The sequence below is a fragment of the Vicugna pacos genome, chromosome X (assembly GCF_048564905.1).
Source record: "Vicugna pacos chromosome X, VicPac4, whole genome shotgun sequence".
Lineage (NCBI taxonomy): Eukaryota > Metazoa > Chordata > Mammalia > Artiodactyla > Camelidae > Vicugna > Vicugna pacos.
This window is the reverse complement of record NC_133023.1, coordinates 65,561,939-65,586,131: the sequence shown is the minus strand read 5'-3', so window position 1 is coordinate 65,586,131 and position 24,193 is coordinate 65,561,939. Positions and strand designations below refer to the sequence as shown.

Below are 24,193 nucleotides of genomic sequence, written 5' to 3'. Positions count from 1 at the left end.
TCCAATGCAGAATGGGGTCTTCCTAGACTAAATAATCACCCAGCATTTCTAGGGAGGCTGACAATTTCGCAAAATCCAATATAATATACAATGTTCCAGTTGATTATCTGAAAAGAAAAGTTAGAACCTCAAAAGTTTGCCTCTGAGAATACATACAGAAAACATCATTTTGTGAGGATGGGGCAAAATGGATGAGGTGAGGTCCCGTTCCTATCACTATCTGGACAAAAAGATATTGCTTAACAGGGCCTGGCCCTGCTACCCTCAGCCCAGGTCCACCCCATCATGCCTGTTAATCAACACAGATTATACATCCAAAGAAAGTAAAAAGCCTTTCGCGGGTCTCCTGTGGTTGCACAAGGAGTGACAAAGCACCTCCACCTGCTTCTCAACTCAGCAGCTGTAGCCGCCACACTCGAGGGCTCGGAGGGCCTTCTGACAGCCTGTGCTCACAGGTGCTCCTCTTTTTCCAGCACCAGCTCAGTGACTGTGCAGCAGGAATTTTACATCACCACGGGGTCGAAGTGAAAGCTCTACTGCCCTGATTTCCAAAGGAAATCTGGTCAGCTGGAAGCAATGAAAACTTAATCTGAATGCAGCCAGTCACTGGATGGGAGCACATGCTCCATAAAACAAAGGCTGGAATCAAAAGTTTGGTTTTTTTTTCATACAGACAGCCACTGCCACTGGGCCTGCCTGCCAATTTTTTTTAAAAACATCAACTCTGAATTTCAAACACACTGTATAAAATGTCATAAACTGCCAGATAGCATGAGGGGAGAAACAGAAAAGAATGTACGTAATTGCAATATAATGCAATTGCTCAGTAAATATTTTTTTGAATATTAAAGACTAAATGTCAGGAAAATAGGCCAGATCCTGGAGATAACAGTGGTCAACAAAGCAAAGGCATGGTCCCTACTCCCACAGTGATTATGAAATTTTCAAAACACTTGAGCATTTCCAAATATCCTTGCACACTTATCCACATTTTTGCTCTTCACAACCACCTTGTGAGCGACATCTGTAGGTCCACTTAGTGGATAAGGAAAATAGACTTAGAGATGGTAAGTAACTTGCTGGTGATCAGAGGATTAAACACAAGATTTCTGACTACAAACTCCGGACTCTTACCACTATAGTAGTATTTCCAGAAGTGTGTTTCATGGAATACTAGTTCTCTAAATAAAAAGGTTCTTTTAATCAAAAAAGACTGAGAAATTGGTTATATTATATCTTATAGATTCATGGAGCAAATTAACAAATTATAAGCTCTGAGAAGACCTGTGATAAACTAGTTTATTTACTTAATTCATTTTTTATTGAAGTATAGTCAGTTTACAATGTTGTGTCAATTTCTGGTGTACAGCACAATACATATACATATATATATTCCTTTTCATATTTTTTTTCATTACAGGTTACTACAGCAATCCCACTCCTGGGCACATATCCGGAGGGAACTCTAATTCGAAAAGATATATGCACCTCAGTGTTCACAGCAGCTCTGTATACAATAGCTAAGACATGGAAGCAAGATAAATGTCCACTGACAGATGACTGGATAAAGAAGATGTGATTTTATATACACATGCACACACACACACACACAAACACACACTATTCAGCCATAAAAAAGAATAAAACAAACTAGTTTATTTTTATTTAATCCCATATTTCCAAAACTTGGCCACAAACCCTCTCTTGAGGAAAAAAAATGAATCCACGGTGACTCAGGAACTGATGATGCACTAGTGTACTGGATGCAGGGTGGGGGCATGTAGCAGAAGGGACATGTATGTGAGCGTTGCACAGTACATCTCTAAATCTATGCATGACCATGAATGCATGTGACTGTAGAAGACTATGAGTTCTTTTTTATTCTTGTCTCACTAGATACTATGAAAGAAAAGAGCAGATACTTGTGGTGAGAAAATAAGGCCTATGTGTATGATCAGGATGAGGGAAAATTTAAGGTACCAACAAGAAAATGGAACTGAGAGAGCTCCCCTGACCCTTTTTCTTAGCCACCTCCAACACTTGCTCAGGATTGAGAAAATCAAATCTTCCCCTAACCAAGGCTTGCCCTAATGGCTGATACTGGGACTAAAGCAATGAAATATACAAAATGAGCTGGGAGCATCTTGTAGTGCTAAAAAGTAAAGAACTCCTCAGAAAGAAATCTACAGTGATGGGGCCATGGAAAAGGTATACAGCAGCACACTGAAAGCACACCTAATGGCCAAAGCTGGGAAATGTAAGCAATAAAACAAATAAGATAGCATTAGATTATAATCCAAATTATAAATTCAATACCTATGACTTCATACTGAAATAAATGGATGAATAAATATTAAGAAAAGAAAAATCTCCCATGGAGAAGAATTCCAAATAATTTCTGTAGATACTTCGCCCTTATATTCATTAACTTGTAATAACCTATAATGAAAAAGAATATGTATATATGTATAACTGAATCACTATGCTGTATACCAGAAACTGACACAACACTGTAAATAACTAGACTTCACTAAAAAAAAATATGATGCATAAGTAACTCCCTACTCCTTCTTAACTGTGGGCTGCACATAGTGACTTCCTTCCCAAAACTTCCAAAGAGGGCAGTATAGACAGGGAAAAGGAAAAAAGGATCTTTACAATGGAGAAACCTGACAAACACTACGTGGGCCAGGTGATCAAGTCAACCTCAATGATAATGAGTCATAACGACATGTACCTTTGATATGATGTGTTGAAAATGGTACATTACCTCTGTGCTCCTCCTCGACAAACCCTAATCTAACAATGAGAAAAACACCAAACTCCAATTGAGGGGCATTCTACAAATACCTAACCTGTACTCGTCAAAATTGTTAAGGTCATCCAGACAAGGAAAATCTGAGAAACTGTCATAAGCCAAGAGGAATCTAAGGAGACAAGATGACTAAATGTAACCTACATTCTGGAATGGAAAAAGGAGCTTAGGGAAAAATTGAGGAAGTCTGAATAAACTATGAACTTTAGTTAACAGTAGTGTATCAATATTGGTTCATTCATTGTAACAACTGATTCATTAATGATAAAATATTAACAGTAAAAATAAGGTATTAACAATAAGGAAATTGGGTACAGGGTGCACGGGAAGTCTCTGTACTACCTTTGCAATTTTTCTGTAAATCTAAAACTGGTCTAAAACAAATCTTCATTAAAAGAAAAAAAATCACTGCCTCAAACCATCTTTGTGCCAAGCCCAAATTTATTAAAAACTGCTTTATCTCTACAGGAACTGGAATCTAACTCAGCCCTCCAAATCACAAGTAGTGATTTTTGAAGAGGGAGGGCTGGACAAATATGAATTAAGGAAAGCACGATTTGTTTTGAATGCAACCAAAAAGTAAAATTTGTATATACCATTTTTAAATAGGCTGCCTCAAAAAGATATCCCAAATTCCTTCATGTAATGTTGAATACAGTGGGTCCTTATTGCCAAAAATAAATCATGATTAAAAAATAAAACCCACTAACTTTTTTATGCTTAATATGTTAGAGACATCAATATGTGATTTAATGGGTATTTGTAAAGCTCTTACAGCATAAAGAATATAAAATTGCTATTTTGTTATTTAAGCTAATTCATTTTAAGACAACATAACCATACAGATCTTTTGACAGTCTTTATTATAGAAATATACTATTTGGCTAGAATTAGCCACTTAAAATGAAAACGTCCAAATTATTGGATTTTCCATCAAATAAAAATCAAAGAATAATTTTGTGTATATATTTAAATAAAAATGTTGTCTACAGGAAGAATATGTTGTAATAATAAAGCAGTTCAAAATGCTATAAACTCTTGTAATTGAAACAAATCAAAGCAGGACTGCTATTCTTCAATATTTTCTATATTTCAGCATCTTTTTACATATTTTTTAAAAAGCTGGAACACTGTGTATATCAGATGATCTCTCACTTTGTACCATGAATTATGAATAATATATCACTTACATGAATCTATTGATCAAGCTACATACAATTTTTACATCCCAGTTTTCTACTGGATTTACTTTAAACCATTTTTTTTATATTTTATGGCTGAATCATTTTATACTGCCCCTTTTGAACATTATAAGTAGTTAAAAACAAAAATTCCAATAATAATCCAAAGTAACAGCAGATCTTTGGAGTCCTAATATGCTGGGAGGAAGAGAACCCTGTGAGCAAGTGTATTCTTTGTATTGAAAGCTCACTGTTATCAAAACCAGAAAGCAGGACACGTCTTTAAGGCACTTCACATCTATCTGCAGGACTGTTGAGCATGTTGCCATGGAACATAATTCCTTCAAGGACTACAAACCAAAGAACGGCCATTTTGGCATAATAGTCCCATTTCTTAACATTATTTTGTAGCATTCATCAAGATGTATTACAAACCCTACCAATTTAGGGACAATGCGCTGCCTTTTCAAATGCATTCATACTGGGTCTTAGAATCAACTCCGTTTTAGCAACTAATTAGTTACACTGACAAACTTTCAAGAAAAGGGCTATACAATTTTAGAAAATGTCACCACTCTCTTTGTAAATTAATGATATGTTCCCCCATTGCACAATAATAGGTGGTTATCAGCCTTTCCTCTTTATCCTGTCTCAGTCATTTAGTTAAATCTACCCTGCACCCTCTGGAGAAATTCATGGTCTGTCACCCTACTCACTGATGTCTAGATTTATGGATATTTTAGAAGCCCCTTCATTTTCATATCACTAGGCAACTCTTCCAAGTTTAAAAGAAAGGACAGACTTCACCTGAACCTTCAGACAAGTACCCTACTACAAAAGTCCATTTTCCCTCTGTAACTCCACTTTCCTTTCCCTTATATTAAAGAAACACACAGCCTGAAATCTAATGTATTGCCCCTTCACATTATTAAATGTAACATGCAGAACATTGCATTATTATGCTACACATGGCCAAGAAATTTTAGTATTCACGGGATTATGGTAATTAAGTCTTCCTTCACTTTGGGTGATGTGACACTTGCTTGACTATAATGTCACTCCACTTAAAGTCTGTGTAAACAACATTATCTTAGTCACTCTGCATTACATTTCCAACTGTGAGCAAAATTACAAGGTCAGAGTGGACAAGAATGTAGGTAATCCCAAGGAAACATCATGTAAATGACTTGCTCAAGGTTCACACTGGGTTTTCAATAAGAGCAAAAAGGATTCTTTTTTATACTAATATCATAGTGTTATTATCTGGGTGCCATCCATTGCAAACCACCTGGGTATTCTGGGAGACAGTGGTAAAGACAAAAGTGTCCATGATTTTGATGTTTTGTGGATAAAAGATAAATGCTGTTTGCCAAGGCTTCATTCAGGCTGACAGAAGCGTCCAGACTCAATAAGGAGTAACACAGAGAACTACAACAACTACAAACGGTTTTGTAAATAAAGATCCATTAACATCTCAAATGCAAATAATACTTTTTTAGAAATGCAGATGAAAAGGCAAGACACTGCTTATATTTCCTTTCTCGTTTTTTTTCATAAATACTCAGAATCATGACTTTTATTCTTTAAAAAAGTAGAGTTGTGATTTCCCAATAGTCTTCTCTGCCACTTTGCAATTATGTCTAAGAAGTGCTGTCTTGAAAATGCTCTGGCCTACAGAGACACTATCTGAAAGGCTTTGGAATATCTTGCGTTTTAGGTGATTTACGTAGTGCCTATTGAAAGAGTTAGATAACCTGGTTAAATCTCCACAAAGGATAGGTATAGGGGGGCAAAAATAAAGTAGATGATCTTGGCACAGTTTCCTCTTCACTAAACTAGTGGGAGTAACATAGTAATTAAAATAATGGTTTTCAGAGTTTGCTTAAACTGTAAAACAGGGTGGCAATTATAAATGCAAAGACAGCAGTGGAAATTCTTAAACGTGGGCGCCACAATCAGTTCACAAATAGGCCAAAGTGGGTAAAAACACTCAAAAGCAATTTATTTGGGATTCTGTAAACTTCCTGTCACATATGCATGATGAGGGATATACATATGAATTGTATTAGTCTGGAGATCATCTGAGCAAAGTGTGAACCACAATTTTCTTGTGATACCTGATGTTGAAACTCTGTAGGAGGTCAATTCACTTCCTAGGGATACTATAGTCAAAATTTTTTTTCCCAGGACTACTTATAAAAAGAGAGGCCCTGAAAAATGTCTTTATCATAAGAGATTAACTGATTTAGAATTTGTCTGCCAGAATTGCTACGTTCCGTAAGTAGAAAGGTCACTAAAAACATAACTATGTTCAAAGTCCTCACAGATAAACAGTTTTCCTTTTAAAAGTCATTGAAAATAATAGGTATCTCATGTTAAAGATAGGATATACTTGTGTGTGTGTGAATGTGTGAGTGCATGTGAGCATGTTTGTGTGATATATTTGCAATTCTGGGGGTTTAAATAAAATCAGTTTCACCTCTCTCCCTTATATAATCTCTTACAACGTTAGCAGGCAGGTTTCTGAGTGTTCTTTCCAGAATACATAGTATCTAAGAAACCCTGAAAGCTCTTTGTTAAGCCTCTGGGTAAAGATTTAGATCTCTCTAATGAAAAGTCTCTCCAAACACAAGACTTGCCCCTGCTTATCCAAAAAGAAATTCAGAATATACAGAACAGTCCACCTGAGTCCTCTTTCTACTTTAAGTAGCTATACGCAGCAGCATAAAATCAGTCTTGGAGTCAAATCTTAAATGAGCTGAAAATCTTGAATATTCTCATCTCTGAATCTGAAGCGTACATAAAAAGAGCTTGAAAAGAAACACAAAGCCATAACAAATACTGGTTGGACTTTCATTGTATTCCAGCATCTGTAATGTGATGCTTCGGAGTGGGAAACATTGAAGATGAATTCAAGATGGCGTGTTGCCACTGTCTAGTCCTTATAATGCTGCGATGCTCTATCCCACCTCCCACCCCCAACTGTCCTTGAATTAAGAGAAACACAAAGAGAAAAAGAATAAACTCATAATCTTAACTAAGCCAGGGGGTGTTACAACAGTTTTTCCAAATGGATAAAATTCAATTCTGTCTTTATATTTTATGTACAATAAGTAAATTATAGCTTCAAGGAAAAGGGGAGATACGTAACATAGATCAAAGTTTAGAGTATGTCTGTAAGATATTGCTTGGTCCAACATCATCATTTTCCAGATGCAGCAACTGAGGTCTCAAGCTATAGAGTTATTTGCAATCCATGGACTTCTGACTCCTTTTTTTTCCCAGAGCTTTTCCTGATATACCACACTATCTCATCAAGTGAGATTTTGATGGGAAAGTGCTTTGTAACCTAGAAAATATACATTTTAAATAGTATTCTTCTGCTTACCTGAACTATATATATTTTTAAATGAAAATTGACGACAGTGTCAGTAAATATTGTTATGTGCACTAAGTGATCAGAATTAATGTTTCATCAATGTGTGTATAATCATGAAAGAGAGTCAATAAAAAGAATTATTTTTTTCTTCAAAGGAAATTTTTTGTTAAAAATATCTACTACATTGGGAAAAATGTGGGGAAATAGAATCTCTTGGATAATGCTAGTGGGAGTGTAAGTCAGAACAGCTTTAGAGAACAATTTGACAGTAACTATTAAAGTTGAAGATGTGCATAGCCCACAAGTCAACAATTTCACTTCTGGTTTATACACTAGGGAACTTCTCCTACATGGGCACAAGAAAACATGATGTCCATTACAGTACTGTTTTTAATAACAAAAATTGGAAAAGGGTGGAGGGTATAGCTCAAGTGGTAGAGCACATGCTTGGTATGCACGAGGTCCTGAGTTCAATCCCCAGTACCTCCTCTAAAAATAAAAATAAACAAATGAACTTAGCTACCCCTCCACAAAAAATAAATATTAAAAAAAAATTGGAAACAACCTAGATGTCCATCAATACAGTAAAAAATATAATCAAATTTTGGTACACTGATACAATGCAGTAGTACAGTGGACAATTTAAAAAAATGAATGAACTAGATCTACATGTATCAACATAGATAAATCTCAAAAATACAATGTGAAAACAGCAATTACAAAAGGATAATATATCCTCTAAAAATAAATAAATAAACCTAATTACCTCCCACAGCACCCCCCCAAAAAAAACTGAAAAAAAGTTAGTATAATATTAAACCATTTAGGTACATTTTGAAAACACAAAAATCAATGCTGCATATTGTTTGTATATAAATACACATATAATTTTTTAAAAAAACACACAGCAATGATAACACACCAATTTTAAAATAGTGGTTACCTCTAATGAAGGGTGAAGTAGAAAGGAGATTAGTGCTAGTTGTAACATGAATGCTTTAGATATACATCTGTATCTGTCATTTTTTTTTAATTGAGCTCTGAATCAAATGTGGCAAAATGTAGACCTGATTATTGGTCCACAGGTGTCTCTCATTATTTTCTGCTCTTTCTATTTGAACTATTTTATAATTAATGTTGCTAACCTAACAATCAAAATGATGTTAAAAAAATTAATTTCCAAAGAGAAATGCTATTTTCAGTAAGTCATAAAACAGTGTGTGTGTGTGTGTGTATATATATATATATATATATAATGAAATGAGGTATTTTGGTAATAAGTCTGATTCCAGTTATCAGATTATAAAATACATTGATCCAAAGTATATGAGCTCTGAAATCAAACTGCCTTAATTCAAATGCTGGCTCTGGCATTTGTAGGCTGTATGGCCTTAGATAAATCACTGAGCCTTCTCTGTATCTCAGTGTCAGCATCTGTAAAACAAGGATTCCAATAACAGCACCTGCCTTTTAGGGTTGCTATGATGATTAAATGAACTAATACATGGAAAATCACCTGGGGTGTTGTGTGTGAAAAATGTTAGATATTGTTATGTTCTGGCAAAAAAAAAAAGTAGTTCATCAAAATTTAACCTGAGTAACCTTATTTATATGTCTACATTGTCCGAATGCATCAAATGGCCACTTACTTCTTATATTCTCTATCTTTGAGGACCAACCAACTAAGAATCCCCAACTGTTAGAATTTCTAGGAAATAGCTTTAGTTAATTAGAACATTTAAACAGAGTTCATCCCTCTCACACAACAGATTACTTGTGGTCAGAACTATCTGGTGATCTAGAAAGGGCAGCACTGTCCACCCAAATTTTATTTAAGTAACCAGATATTTTGTACATTGTCCATATGTGTTGACTAGTTGTCCAACAATTTCTCATCATTCTTATGTGTCTGTGTTAAACCTGCAACTAGAATATGTCAACAAATGAGGGGTGGAGTTTTTTAGTTAATTTACAATTTAAGATTTTGTAGTCTTTTCTTTCTCTTTTTCACTTTTCTCTTTTTTAAAAGTCCTCTGATAAGTTCTCATCAGAAATGACAATGTTAACTGACCATCCTGCCTAAGGATTTATGGTACAGAGCACAGGGGTCATTAAAGCAGGTTTAGCAGTGGGGTGTTTTTCTTTTTTTTTCTTAGAGAGATTGGAATTTAATTGTTTCCTTTTTAGACAAATATTCTTTTGGATTGCCAGTGATGAAAGGGGCATACAGATGTCAAAAGCGTTGTAGCACAGTGGGATTATGTGCTAAGGTCCAGGGCAGGACAGACAAACAAGCAAAGGCTCAGATCAGTCAAACAGTTACTTCTTAATAAAATCTCAAATGACCAGCTTTTGTTTTATCTTTGCCAATGCCTATCAAAAGTTCAAATGAAGTTTTGTTGTGTTAACTACTAAGATTTCTTTTATTTCTTATTTTAAACATTTGTAAAAACAAAGGAATTTCACTAGATAAAATCGGGAATTTGTTTAAAGGCAAGTCAATTTAAAATAAAACAACACATGCTATATACATGCCTTTCTTCCTATTAAAGCACCATAAGTTGGGCTTTAAATCGTAGCTTTAATTACATTATATGACAGGATCTATACTTAAATGTTCTCTTTTGGACATAGTAGAAATTATCTTTCACTCTACATTGCTCTGATATATATGAAAACAAAAATAATCATAATTTTACCTCAGTTTTCAAACCACATTAAAGGAAAACAATCTTATTTCCATGTAGGAAGGAAAAATCATGAATTGCATAACCACCATTCTGAGTACCAGGAGAATTCGTCACCAGCACTCTAGTTATTATTTATTTACTTTACATGAATTTTCCGTCATCAAGATCTTTGGGTGAATTTCTAACATACTGTGATTTTTATTTTTGAATTATAGTATGTAGCTTATACTTTAAAGCAAAGGTTGCAAATTGATAGCCCGTGGGCTAGATCCAGACCACAGATGGGTTTTGCTTTCCCTGCATAGTGTTGCTTTTTTGGTTTTTTATTGAGTTAGTTACCAATATTTAAGAATTAGAGAATTTCATATAAAAATCTGGATTCCCAGCTTCTCTCAAACGGTTGGGTTTTAAAGACACTGGGCCTGCATTCCCACCTGGTAGCAATCAGCTGAGCTGAGTAGTAGCTGCCACCTTTGGAAAGAAAATACACTCTCTAGGTCACCACGGTCCCCACCACTCCCTGTTGCTTATGGTTTTTCACTTATGTTGCCACCCTTGCCTCAGGAGGCATTAGAGATTGCAACTGTCCTCTTTCTCTGCAGTTTATGTAAGTGAATCAGTACATATACTTTCAAAAATATTTCACAGTTTTTCTCAGATGACATTAAATGCAAAAATGCATTACATACAGATGTACATGTGTGTTCCAATAACTCTAGAAATAAATCTATACAGTTGTAAACTACTGTTCTGCTAAATTAAAAGAATAATTTGACATTAATTTGCATATCATTTTACTCAAAGACAATGAAAGTCAGTTTCAATGCCTGAATTCAATTGCATTCTATAAAATCAAAAACACTTACTTTCAATATCCCAAACCTCAATTCAAAACTCAATCCATTTAAAGCTTTTCAGTTAAAATTATTCATTAATGAAATCTGGTGGGTTCTAGTCTCCCCCAGCATTGAAGTCACAGTTTCAAAAAAGTTTGGCACTTAAGGAGGCACATCCACTGCTTCAGGTCACTTGGGTATTATTTAGTGTGCATGATATATGAGAGTAACATTTAGTATAGAAAATGGCCCAGATAGTAGAAGCACCACCATGGTGATTTTCATCTTCTAGGGTGAAAACTCAAGATAAATCGCATGATGTGGGCCCCATCTCTCCAACAACCCTCTGACATTTTTCTTGTAGAAAAATATGGATAAAACACGCATCATAGGAAGCCCTGAAGGAAGGGGGAAAAGCCACCAAATGGTGATTTAACCTGAGAAGGGTGTGTGGGAGAGAAGAGGGGGCACTACTGCCAGGCAATATCAAAACGTACTTTAGTATCATGGGTTGCCCTCCTTTTCTCTTGCCTCTCTGAGTTACTGCCCATCCTTTTCTCCCATCACAACCTAAAAGGTATGAAGCCTGGAGCAATGTGGTGTCTCTGATTGCAATTTCACTGAAATTGTCATAGACATTTTAGGACGTTTCAAGCATAGATCTTCTTAGAGTTCCAAATATTGCAAAAATGTATTTTTAGAGGGAAAGAATTTCAGAGATTTCAAAACTAGTAGCATGCCTACAATATACATCCGTGCCTCATGCTTAAAAAGATTCTAGAAAATTAGGAAGCCTGAATTTTTTTTCCATCATTGCTGTAGCACACTTAATAGCCTGCGCTGCCCTGCAAAAGTGAATGTACCTTCCTAAGCATTTCAGAACCATGGGGCAGGTGAATTACTCGCCCATTATTTTACACAGGTGTCATGATTTTTATGTCAGTGACCTTTACTCAACCCCCATCAACTTTGCAGCCCTTCTCTAGCTTCTGCTTTAGTTCCCAGGGAAGGAGTTGCTCCCTGTGGCTGGAAGGCATCTCCCCACTACACGGTCCCAGGAGCCACTCCCAGTTAACAGATATGAATGATCACTAACTGGCAACGGTGAAACTTTGAAGACCCCAATTAACTAGAGCCCTTAAATGGATAGACAAATTCTAATTAGCTATTTGGATTTCAGGTTTCTTATTATTAACTAAGGATTAAGCAAGATTCGATATTCGCTGCAGAAATTTTTAAATGGCTCTACTTTCCTACCTGAGTAAGTACAGTACAGGGAACAAAATTATTGAAGTTGGGCTGAATCTGTACAGGCTCCAGGACATTCCCAGGAAGTTGATTTTTAAAAAATAAATACATAAATACCTGTTAACAGCTTGTTTTCTTGTCATTTGCCTCTTCCTTCTAAAAGGAGAGTGTAGCAAAAAATAAATAAATAAAACTGGTTAATTGAGAGTTCTGGTTAGTTAGCGTCCAATTAATCAAGGCTTTATTATATTTCACAAAAAAATCTTCTTAAATTCCGCAGAAATTTTAGATAGGTTACACACAATGAAACACCAGCAGGGAAGAGCACAAAGAAGGTAAGAAAGCCTAAATTGCTATTAGATAGTATTTTAAATATATGAATAACGTCATTACATTTCTGGTCTAATCCCCACTGAGTAAAGAATAATGTGAAATGTCATGTAGTTTAGGGCTTTTCTATATATGAAGGCAAGGAAGTATGGTTATAGATTTCTGTTGAAGAAAATGGCCTCGGGTCGTAACAATTCCAAAAAAAGATTCAGCAATATTGTGCTTTTTTCCCTTTCTCTCAAGAGCCTTCCTTCCCATCCCATTGGGTATTCCAATACCTTGTAGGGAAAAAAAAATTCCCTTCTGTTTTTTTTTCTCATTTTTTATTTGGCCAACAGAACAATGAAAATAAGCCAAAATCAATGTTATGTCTTAATTTCCTAAACATGGAGCCATTAATCACACAGCTCACTATATACTTATCTCTGAAGCAATACTGAACTATCTTCCATCTTCCCCAAAAGGGTTACACATGCACACACACACACACACTCAGACACATGCACATACACACATACACATTCATACACACATCCGCACAAAATAAGTTAAACACATATAAAAGAGATCAGTAAAAAAATCCACATAATTAACTTAGTTAACAAACCAACTATTCTTTCCAGAAGTATAGTATTTCCTGGTGTTCATAAACCCTTTAATGAAGAACAACAAAATTTAAAATGACATACTATAATAAAATTATAAGGACAGTAATTTGGCTCTTTTGAGCCTTACCTTTAAGTAGTACAGAAATAGGAATCTCCCCTTAATGCCCACTACAAATATACACGATATACGTAAGTTCATCACCTCTTCATAATCTCTTCTTCTAAGAGCATTTTTCTTAAAAGACTCCTGTTTTATTTTGGTTTGTTTGTTTTTGAAAGGTAACTGCCTTCCTGCTTAAAGGTCTATAGAAATATTTTTAAATAAATCGCTAATGCAAACATGTATCTGGGGTTTCTGGGGAAAGTAAGTGGGAGTGAAGGAAGGTAAGCATTTTTTTTACCTACTCTTATGTTCTGTCACTTGATTGTCAGAACTATTTGATTTTGCTTTATAGTTCACTCACCCACTCTGCTTTCAAATGACATTTTCTTACAGTATACTCATACATACCAAGGCAATGATAATGTATACTTCTTTAATCCAATGGGCTGCCTATCACTAAATTCGAGGATTTTTTTCCTTTTACCGAGATCCCCCTTTTTAACTCATAAAACTTTCTGAACTCAACAGAACACTTTTGGCTGTCACCATAAATACATAATTATACTACATTAAAAATAATATAAATCTTCTATAGCCTGAGATTCGTAGATTCTTTAAACTTAGATTTTAAAATTACTGAATACTGAAACATTCTTGTTAGAATTATCCAATGAATATATAAACGCCCATGATTTAATTGTCCTTATGTTAAGGATTTTTAAATTTCTAAGAAAATTAGGAGCCTACTTTGACTTTTGAAAATTTCTCATTTGCCTTGTCAAATGTGAGAATCTATTTTACAATACTGTCCAACACTAGGTAAAACTCTGGCACCTTAGGAACTATAAACTAATTACATATATTTTATTTTTTATATTCAAAATAAAACATGAATTTTATGCTTCTGAATTTGTTCTTTTTGTGATGTTAACTAATTTATTTTCGATTTCCTTATACTTTTCCAAATGATCCAGATTTTAGAAAATGTTATGGAACAAACAGATGATGCTACAAATATCAGCTCAGTATGAAACAGCTCTCATCTGGGTTTCCTGGAGTTGGCCCAGAAAGTTTTATACCCCTTCCAAATCCCATTGTCTCTCAAAGTTACCTTTTTTGCTGCTTCTCCCCATTTCTAAATCTGGCTATGAAATTAAAACCATGAATAAAGTGCCTGAAATTCACTCAAACTTACCTTTGTGGGTAAAGCATACATATGACCACATTATGACGAAGACACTGACAAAATGGGGTTACACGTATTTAACAACATTGAGTCAGATGCTATACTCAATGCAACACTAATAGAGCTTTTATCAATTGAGGTCCTACAATACATGGTGGTAATTAGTAAGGGTCTCTATACAGTTAACTAGCTCCAAGCATCATCAGTGCTGCACTGCATTAGGACATTGATTATCCTTACTATAGAGAGACTCTCCTCAACATACTATGACTAGAAGGTGATTCTGCTCTGCTGAGACCCAAGGAATAGAAAATGAAGAGCTGGCTATATTTTGAATTTGTCAAGATCATTTTAACCCTGTACCACTGATAAATGAATTTTCATACTTTGATTCTTCTAACTTGTAGTGTGTGAATGCAAGGGAACAAAGTTAATGGTAATGGTTGCTATCCAGAGTACCCTTCTCTGACTGGGGTCAGTTTAATAGAAGAGTCATATAGAATTCTTAATTTTGAAACCTAAACTTAGATAACAGAATCACATTTACTAGTAGAGAAACGGCATATGAAACACATGACAAAAGCAACAAAGTAAAGAGTCCAATTAAGAACCCACAGACTCTCACTTGGTGGGGAGGGTATAGCTTAGTGGTAGAGTGCATGCTTAACATTCATAAGGTCCGGGGTTCAATCCTCAGTACCCCCATTAAAAAAATAAACCTAATTACCTCCCCACAAAATAAAAAAAAAAAAACTCACAGACTCTCTGGACTTTAGTATTTCAGTCATGATGATGATAAATTGAAAATTCACTGTCAAGTATCACATAAGTCCTACCTCTGATGTGAGGTACCTAAATAGAATGCTAATTTAACTAATTCTTCAAAGAGGGGAAATTACTTAAAACAGAGCATTTTTATACAGTCAAGCTTTGAGAAGATCTACGCCAATGGATTTCAAATTGAACTCTAAAGAACTTCAGTAAATCGCCGGTGGGTAGTAGAAGGAGAGGTAAGAGGGAGTCAATCCCTTCAATTAGCAAAGCTCTTCTTTGTCCTATGTGATATATTGGGTGTCTGACCTGCTCTAGTTTACCACCTGTAACCATAACTACTTAACACATGAGGAGATTAGCCCCTGAGATGTTCAATTATTTGGCCAAGGTCACACAGAAAATTAGTATCAGAAGTCTCTAGACTCCTAATACACACTGTCACCCCTGAATGTGTCACCCTGCTTCCTCTACTGTATATGAGGGAACCACTTGTTGAACTCTCCCCAAAATACTGTCATATCTGTTTTATTCCCATGGAAACATAAGGCTGATAGACATGCTATTCATTTAGAGATTAGAATAGACAAAATTCATGGCTCCCTTGATCTCTATACTAGTGTTTCTTTCTAGATCACACTGCTTTTATTTTTTGTTTGTTTCTTTGTTTCAATTGAAGTATAGTCAGTTACAATGTGTCAATTTCTAGTGTATATACAGCACAATGTCCCAGTCATGTATATACATATATATACATATATTTGTTTTCATATTCTTTTCCATTAAAGGTTATTACAAGATATTGAATATAGTTCCCTATGCTATACAGAAGAAATTTGTTTTTTTTTAAATCTGTTGAGACATGGAAGCAACCTAAATGTCCATTAACAGATGACTGGATAAAGAAGTTGTGGTATATTTATAAAATAAAATACTACTCAGCCATAAAGAAGAATAAAATAATGCCATTTGCAGCAACATGGATGCTTTTATATACTTTTTAGAGTTTTTAATAAAAAATTGGGGGGAGGTAATTAAGTTTATTTATTTTAGTAGAGGTACTGGGGATTGAACCCAGGACGACCTACATGGTAAGCATGTGCTCTACCACTGTGCCATACCCTCCCCACTAGACCACACTGCTTTTAAAGCAGAGGTTGCAAACTGGCAAATAAGGCTTGCCAAATATATTTTATGTGATCTTCCCAGAGATTTAAAAACCTGGAGTTTTATATAACATGTAAATTCCTAGAAGGTTCTCTCTTTAAAAAGAAAAAAAGGAAGATCTGACAATACTAGCAAAGCACAACTAGATAAAATGGAGAAGCAACAGCTGCCCATAGACACAGCATGCAATCTCCTGTCCCCTATAGGTCCCAGAGTTTTCTATAATCTTATACCCAGTTCTGGTTCTCCAAATGAATTTATATTATTTCCCTGGTTCCAGTAGGAATTTGAGTTTTACAGTCACTATTTGAAAATTTGTGAGTATAATTTACTCAAGCATTAGTCAATTTCCCCAAAGAAAATGTGATGTATCTGGAAACTTTCATAGGTGTGTATGCTATTGATCAAGAATGCACTGAAAGTACTGGATTAACTATACACCTAAAAGGTCACATGAACTCCCTTTACTGAGGAAAGACAAGCCTCTGACTCTTGTAGTAGACACCATTTTACTATTTTTTTCACATACAGGAAAGCACCTAAAACAAGTTGTATTAGATGAAAATAGATTCAATAAGAAATAAACTCTGATTATACTCAGAGAAATAGTATCATTCAATCAGAATAGTAACCATATATTTAAAATTCCCAAAGGTCAATAAAAATGTTTCCTACACTTTGATATCTGAATACACTACAAAATGATTGTACACCTTAAAATATATAATTTTTACTTGCCAGTTACACCTCAATAAAGCTGGGGAAAATGTTTCTTATGCTTCTAAATGGGAGTCAGCTGTTAACCTGACATCTAAGGCCATATTGTGGGTACTGCTAAATTAGGCTTTAGCTGTTCTTCAAACAGACAAGATCTTTTAGTCTTCTAATGTGTTTTCTCTGGCCAAAAACAATAAACAAAACGTTGATCTGGGAACAAATGTAATAAATAAATAGGACTTAAATCAACCAATGCACTGCCTCTCCCTCCAACTTTATCTGTAGAGGAAAAATGACCAGTAAATATGTGTTGGTAATTTTTTTTTAGGTTCTCTTTGGAGACATGATTAAATCATGTTAACTGTTGCATTTCCAATACTGGAGCTTTCCTCACTCTTAGCTAATAACTTTATTCATTGTATATGTCAACTCTTGCTCCACAGCAGCTGTTAGAAAACTATATAACCTCTTTAGGGATCCTGGAAATTCTTTGACAAGCATTTATGTCAAAAAAAAAAGGAACTGAAATATTTTTCATTATAAAAGTATAAAAATAAAGGCCTGGTTATTTTAGCCCTATTTAAGTTTCCAAGGGGCACCCAAACAATCCCTTGATCACTTGAATCTCTGATTCAAGCCCCAAACAATTAAAACAGACTATTTTCCTCCTTTCATAAATGTATTTTTCCTAGAACTATTTGTGAATAACAAAAACTTTGGTCATATTAAATACGTTTCCTCTGAAATATTTTGGTGCATCAGCTTGCTCTTTAGTCAGTGGATTTAAATTCAGAGTCTAGAGAAAAAAGAAAAGGAAAATTAAATATAGGATGGTTTGGTTGATAGTAAAGATAAATGAGCTTATATGGCATTTTTTAAATGTAAGAAAAAGGGTTTCAATATATATACATATATTGCAAATATGTCATATAAATGACCTCTGATTATTAGATAACCTATCTGAAATCATTTCTATTGTATAAAGCTTTAAATATCAAAATTCTTCAAAATCTTCATAAAATTTAAACTATTCAATGCTGAGTCATAATATCCACAGTATTTCTGTTGGAAATTTTTCTCCTTACCATCTTGCTCTCCATATTTATAGGTTTGGCTAAAGACATCATGAATGACCCTTTGAATCTTGTCCTTTGATCTGTATGGGGGTTCTAGCCAGCCTTTTGTAAGGGACTTTTTAAACCCTGTTACACTAGTTAAATTTGATGTCTTCCAGGTGATGATTATGTCTTGTTATATGTTCAGAATGACTCACAGAAAACACTAAGGAAATGCGCCAGAAACCAAACCAAAGATTTATGGGAGATGTACATGAAAGTCCTTGAGACACTAGGCACAATCACTGCTTTATCAGCTTTTAGTTAGCTTTGGTTTTGATGGCTTGATACGACGCTGAGATAATAGTCAATTGGCCTACTTCTAAATAGGATGCTGCCAATGTAGAGAACTTAGTGGCAGTCCTCAATTCTGAATTTCTCATTAAACCATTTCCTTCATGTCATTTATAATAATGTGTCAATATTGTATCTGTTTACTTGTTTTAGATCTATCTTCTCTTTGAAAATACAACCTCCCTTGAAGAATGGATTTAGTTTTCTTGTTCACAGAGTAGGTCCTCAGTAAGTATTTGTCAAATGAAATGAACTTTGGCTGTGTGAAGGGACACTTTACTCATATTCAGATGTGTCACTGTAGAGTCTTCAAGCTTATTTTCATAAAACATATCTCAGAGCCCATTTCTGTGTTACACTGATTTACCTTATTGATGATGGGGCTTCATTTATACAAGGACAGCCATGGTATTTTAGAATCTGAGTAGTTTCACTGAGTCACTAAAGTTGATCAGAAATATCGTGAGCCCAGACTTAGTTACTGAATTACTGATGGATAAAAAATAGAGTCATTATAAAGTTATTCATGGAAAGAAAGAATATTCTAAAATTTATTTTAATTATACCTTAATTTTTTCTTACATTGGGTTTATTTGTTTAGTGAAGCTTAAATTAGATGTGAAACACTGACAGTTCTGCAAGCAGAAATCAGCTAAGCTGATTCTAAGAAAATGAGTTCATTTGCCAATTGATTATTCTGGTAATCCTATCTGGTTTAGTCTAGCTGCAGATGAAGACAATCAAGCAGGGTCAGAGCAAAGAAATCTTGGACTGGATATGCTCTCAATGTATTACTAAGGGATGGGAGTGGGGATGAAGAGGATTACTTATTTGAAAGTCTGTTAAATCCTTTACGTTCATCCCTAGACTTAGTCTCTGACAAGGACCACTCTACCACTAAAATAAAAGAAAGTAGTAAATTAAAATAAATTAAATAAAAATTAAAATAAAAACAAAATACATGTTCCTCACCAATTAAGATAACAGAAGAAAATACTTAAAATTACAAATGATTACTTTTTAAAACACTAAATGCAGCTCTTTTTCTGTCCAAAATCTTATGTCCAAAATCACTGTTATATAGTTTTACAGTTAACAGAATATTTTTTTACCATTAACTGATGGAGCACAACTATTCTGTGTGCAAAAGTGGGTTTGAAACACTGTCCCAATTTTATATATGTAGAAACTGAGATTGATCAGGTTTTAATATGATTCAGTGTTCTTTCACTTCTTGTTGTTGATAATTATCTGAGTATGACTGAAATACCCTTTTTTCTCAATACTTTTTTCCTTAATCATCTTATTGTTTTTATGAAACGTGAAGAGCCAACTTCTTTGAGTTAAGGGTTGCTCTTCAAACATACTCATAACTGATATCTAACACTGTGTACTGATCCCACAGAGGACACATTTATCTCTTCACCCTATGATAGCACCTTCTTAGTTCACTATTTATCTACAAATACTTACTGCTCATCAACTATGTACAAAGGCTCTTTGCTATGGGCTATGGAGAATACAAAGATCTTTAAGCATGGTCCCTGATATCAAGAATATTACAATCTGGAAAGAGAGACATAGCATAGACACAAATTGCTACACTAAAAGTCTGTGAGTGATCAATTCCACACGATATCCTGACCTAGAATAGATACTCAAAAATATCTGATGAATGGAAGTTGAATGCACGATGCTATAATATAATAATTATAAAAGTTTAGATGGTTGCATCACTTATAGCTAGAGTGGTAAGTGAAGTCATTATGAAAGAGAAGAAATATGATTTGGCTCTTGACAAAAAGATAGGTTTTGAAAAAGAAAGAAAGAGGAGAACAATGCTTTAGGAAGTTGAAACTGACAGAATGGGCAGAACGAATTGTTACAAAAATGTTTGGAGGTGAGATCCGTAGGAGGTTACTGCAATGTCCTAAGCATGAAATGACCAGGTTGATACAGGTAAGAATGAAAAGGAAAGGACATATGCAATAGAAGTCTAAAGCTAGTATCAGTATGACTTAAAAATTAAATTAACAGGGAAACAAAGTATAGAATGGAGCAAAGGAGAATTCTGAGCTTAGGAGTTTGTTTCCAAGAAAATTTATTTTCCAAGTTCCATGAAATCAAGTTATAGATAAATTTACAAACAACAACCTATTCTGTAAGCAACAGTATTAACAGAAAGAACACTCAACAAGGCATAAGGAGACTTGGCTATTAGTCTCAACTATGGAACTGCCTGGGTGACCATGAACAAAAGACTTCCTCTTTCTAGATCTCAGTATCCTTATTTGTAAAACCAGGGTTGGAGATATTGACCTCTCTGGCCCATCAAGTGCAAATACTCTATGGTTCTCTGATTCCTGGGTTGCCGAGTATCTCCCTAACATACAGGTAGATTACATTGAAATTCCTCTGAGAAGTTAGTGGCTATTGCAGCTTCATTGCCACTCCTGACACATATTCTGTTTTTTTCCTTTGATTCATAAATAGTTATTGCAATGCCTGTCAGTGGTATTCAGCTAAGGGGCATATCCTTCCAATGTTTCACAAAAGCACTGCCTAAAAATTCTTCAGACATTTTATCTCACAGAGGAAATCAGTAGATCCTTGTTCTGTTTGCATGCTACAGAAAGATGGACTTGAAAAGCTGAGGAGTACACATGTTTGTTTCCACAAGTTTCACTTCTATTGCAATTTCTACTTCTCTTTTACAATAATCTGTATTGTAATAAAAACAGAGTTGACATTATCTATCTATATGTATATTGAAGTGAGTTTACTTTCAATTAAATCTTCAACCTCTGCTCTTTAAAGGTTACAGAAATTCAGAATTATATCATGTCTTCCCACCTCATACCTGGTAGTCCTGAGGTCAATCTAATTCCCCTTTTCAAATGCTACATCTTTTTTAAAAAATATGGTAACCAGAACTAAACATAATATTCCAAATGGGGTTAGAGGAATGTGGTAATCTCATCACATAGCCTGCAGAATTTTAGATCTTTCTTATAACCAGGAATGCAGGTAAAAATGAGCTGTCATTCATCAAGAAAGTCACTGTTATTTCATTTCTCCTTTAGGCAGTTAGTTTTATCTTGGACATCCTGATCAGAAAATCCCTAGAAATAGAGAGAATGAATTACATAGTTTGCCTAACAGTTACATAGAGAAAAACACACCATTCTCGCTGACTGCTGTCTATCATCCCACTTCCTCCTCCTCAGATAAATGTGGAAGAACTTAACAGTAATGTACATTTTCATATATTTATTGACATATTCAACATTACCTAACCCCATGAGCATCTGTCGAGTTTATCATTTAAAATGGGAACTATACTCAGTATCTTGTAGTAACCTATAATGAAAAAGAATATGAAAATGAATATATGTATGTATAAATATGACTGAAACATACATGTACACCAGAAATTGACACATTGTAAACTGACTATATACTTCAGTAAGAAATACAATGTAATACAATACAATACAATGCAAACAACAAAAAGAAAGACTAGTGTAACTAGTGGATATCTGCTTGCAGTGTCTAACAAAAGACCATGTACACAAAGTCTCTAATTACAACGTGGTTAAAATGAACATTCAAAAGGGCTGTGAAACTTTCTGGCCCTTACCTTTGCTGTGAATAAGTTATCATATTCCTTTTAGTAAACTGAGGTCAAATCATCTGCTAATCTTAACATTAACACTGGTTGCCTCTTTTTTTTTTTTTTTTTTTGCATTTTGAAACAAGTAAACTGAATTACGGTTTCTTCCCTTTGCTTTCTTCACTCAGTCCGGTGCTTGTCTCTCTCACTAGGCTGTGATTCTTTGAGAGCAAGAAAACCTAATTACTGAACACCCCTCCCAGATAACAAAATGAGCTCTAACATTAAACAACTTCATTAAAGTCTTCAGAATATACATGTTTGATAAAAAGTATTTGAGGTAATGATATTTATTTCAAATATAAATGTCAAGATAAAGCTTTTCTTTCTAGATCTTATATCCAATCTTTGATGCAATAAAATATCACTCTTTAATGGAAATTTCAAATAATCTTTATTTCTTTATTATATTCATTATTCCCCAGATTTTGATGTCTACTATTAAAATCTTTCTGGACAGAGTTTGACTTTTTGACATTCTCTGATTTTAATACTTTTTGCCTTGTTGTCATGCCATAAATTGTGCATTATAGAAAATTTCCTCCAACTATTAAAAGAAATGTAAAAAAAAAGAAAGAAAGAAAATTTCCTCCAAGGGAAATTTCCTTTTCAAAGTATGACTGTTGGGGTTCTTCCACATCTTCCATAGTTAGTTTTCTGTTGCTCAAAACTGTTCAGTACCATCTCACTCAAGGTTTTTAAAGCAAGTTTTTGCCTTTCTCTCTCTTGATCTGAATGAAAGAAAATAATTATTTCTCCTTGGTGAAAATCAATATTCTGACACTGTCTTCTGTTTTAGGTGTCAATTTTAACATTTTAGCAAAATCATACAGGCCCACCAACAGGTCTCCAAATAAAATTTTCAATCTATGGGTATCTAAACAGCTTATGTAAATATAAATCTCTTAGCTAAATTCATATCAAGGGTTATGATTAGCACTAAATGAATACCTGTGAAGGCTGTTAGCTATTTCACCAACTAATATTTTCTTCTGGCCATTTTATTTGTTATAGTGACTAAGTGGGGTTTTTTTTTCCTCCTTTTCAGAAGCTGCCTGTGTTATTCCTTTGGTATATTTACCCTTTCCACTTTATCAGTTACTAGAGGTTACTCCCATAACTGTCTTCTCAAATAATGCATAAGCATTGTCTTTATTCATACACAGCTATGTGTATACTCCAACTGTTAGAAGATATGCCCCCTTAAGTCTAAAACTTCACCAGGTTTTAGACATAAAACCTGATGCAATTTTTTTCTAAATGTTTATCAGCCACAGAGTTTTCGAGAAAACTCTTCCTACTATGTTGTCTCTTGATTCAAACAAAATCTTTTTCTTTTAAATTAAAAAATTAAAGAAACAGTGAAGGAATGGACCAAAGAGAAGAACTCCACTCTCCTCTTAGTTATATGAACATGAATCGTTGCTAATTGAAATGATTCAATACTCCCCAGCACCCTACTATCTCATCATGCTTCTCCCAGTGTCTCATAGTCACCCCTTGTTTAGGATGCATTAGTATTACATTCTTTCTCTTCCACAGTGTAGAAAGTGTAGTTGTCTTCACATTCAAAATGAAGAGATTTCAGCCTGCCTCCTCCTCTCTCCAGGGCAACTAGGCCTTCCTTTTTTTTCCATCTACCCATTGTAGCCATCCTACATGAGATCTTTAATCTTTTACTCTGCTTACTTGTAAGTCTCTTGGTCTTAGAGTGATCACATCTTGAAGAATGTCTTTGTATCTGTGAATGCTTCCCCCTAAAAATCACATCAAGTGGCCATGAAAGACCACCCAGTTATTTCTGAAGGTGTATTCGTAGGAGGAAACAATACATTTTTGGCCCTGCTCACAAATAGCATGTCCTTATTACCTCACACTCCCCATTTACCCATTACAATCTGCAGCAAACAAAAATTTTAAAAATCAATAGCAATGTCACAAAATAAGCAGACAAGTCTTTACCCACAAATTACAGAGTATTTAGGAATGGGGGAAAAACTCAAAGGTGTTCAAAGCTTTGACTTTCTTTTAAAAGCCTCATTTTCTTTAAAGGGCTTCAATAGGAAAGAAACTAACGTCC

At 34.6% G+C, this 24,193-nt stretch overlaps 1 protein-coding gene and 1 non-coding gene across 2 annotated transcripts in view; one reads left to right on the top strand and one right to left on the bottom strand.

Moving 5' to 3' along the window:
• The window catches only part of LOC102540055 (dachshund homolog 2), a 393,218-nt gene extending 380,917 nt beyond the window's left edge, over positions 1-12,301 (bottom strand). The window contains exon 1 of the mRNA XM_072955849.1: positions 12,267-12,301. Within this exon, the coding sequence (XP_072811950.1) occupies positions 12,267-12,292 (26 nt within the window). The 5' untranslated portion in view covers positions 12,293-12,301. The remainder of the gene's footprint in view (positions 1-12,266) is intronic.
• Positions 7,791-7,864, top strand: TRNAT-GGU (transfer RNA threonine (anticodon GGU)). Its single transcript has one exon. It is a non-coding gene; the product is annotated as a tRNA-Thr (tRNA).
• Positions 12,302-24,193: the final 11,892 nt, after the last annotated feature.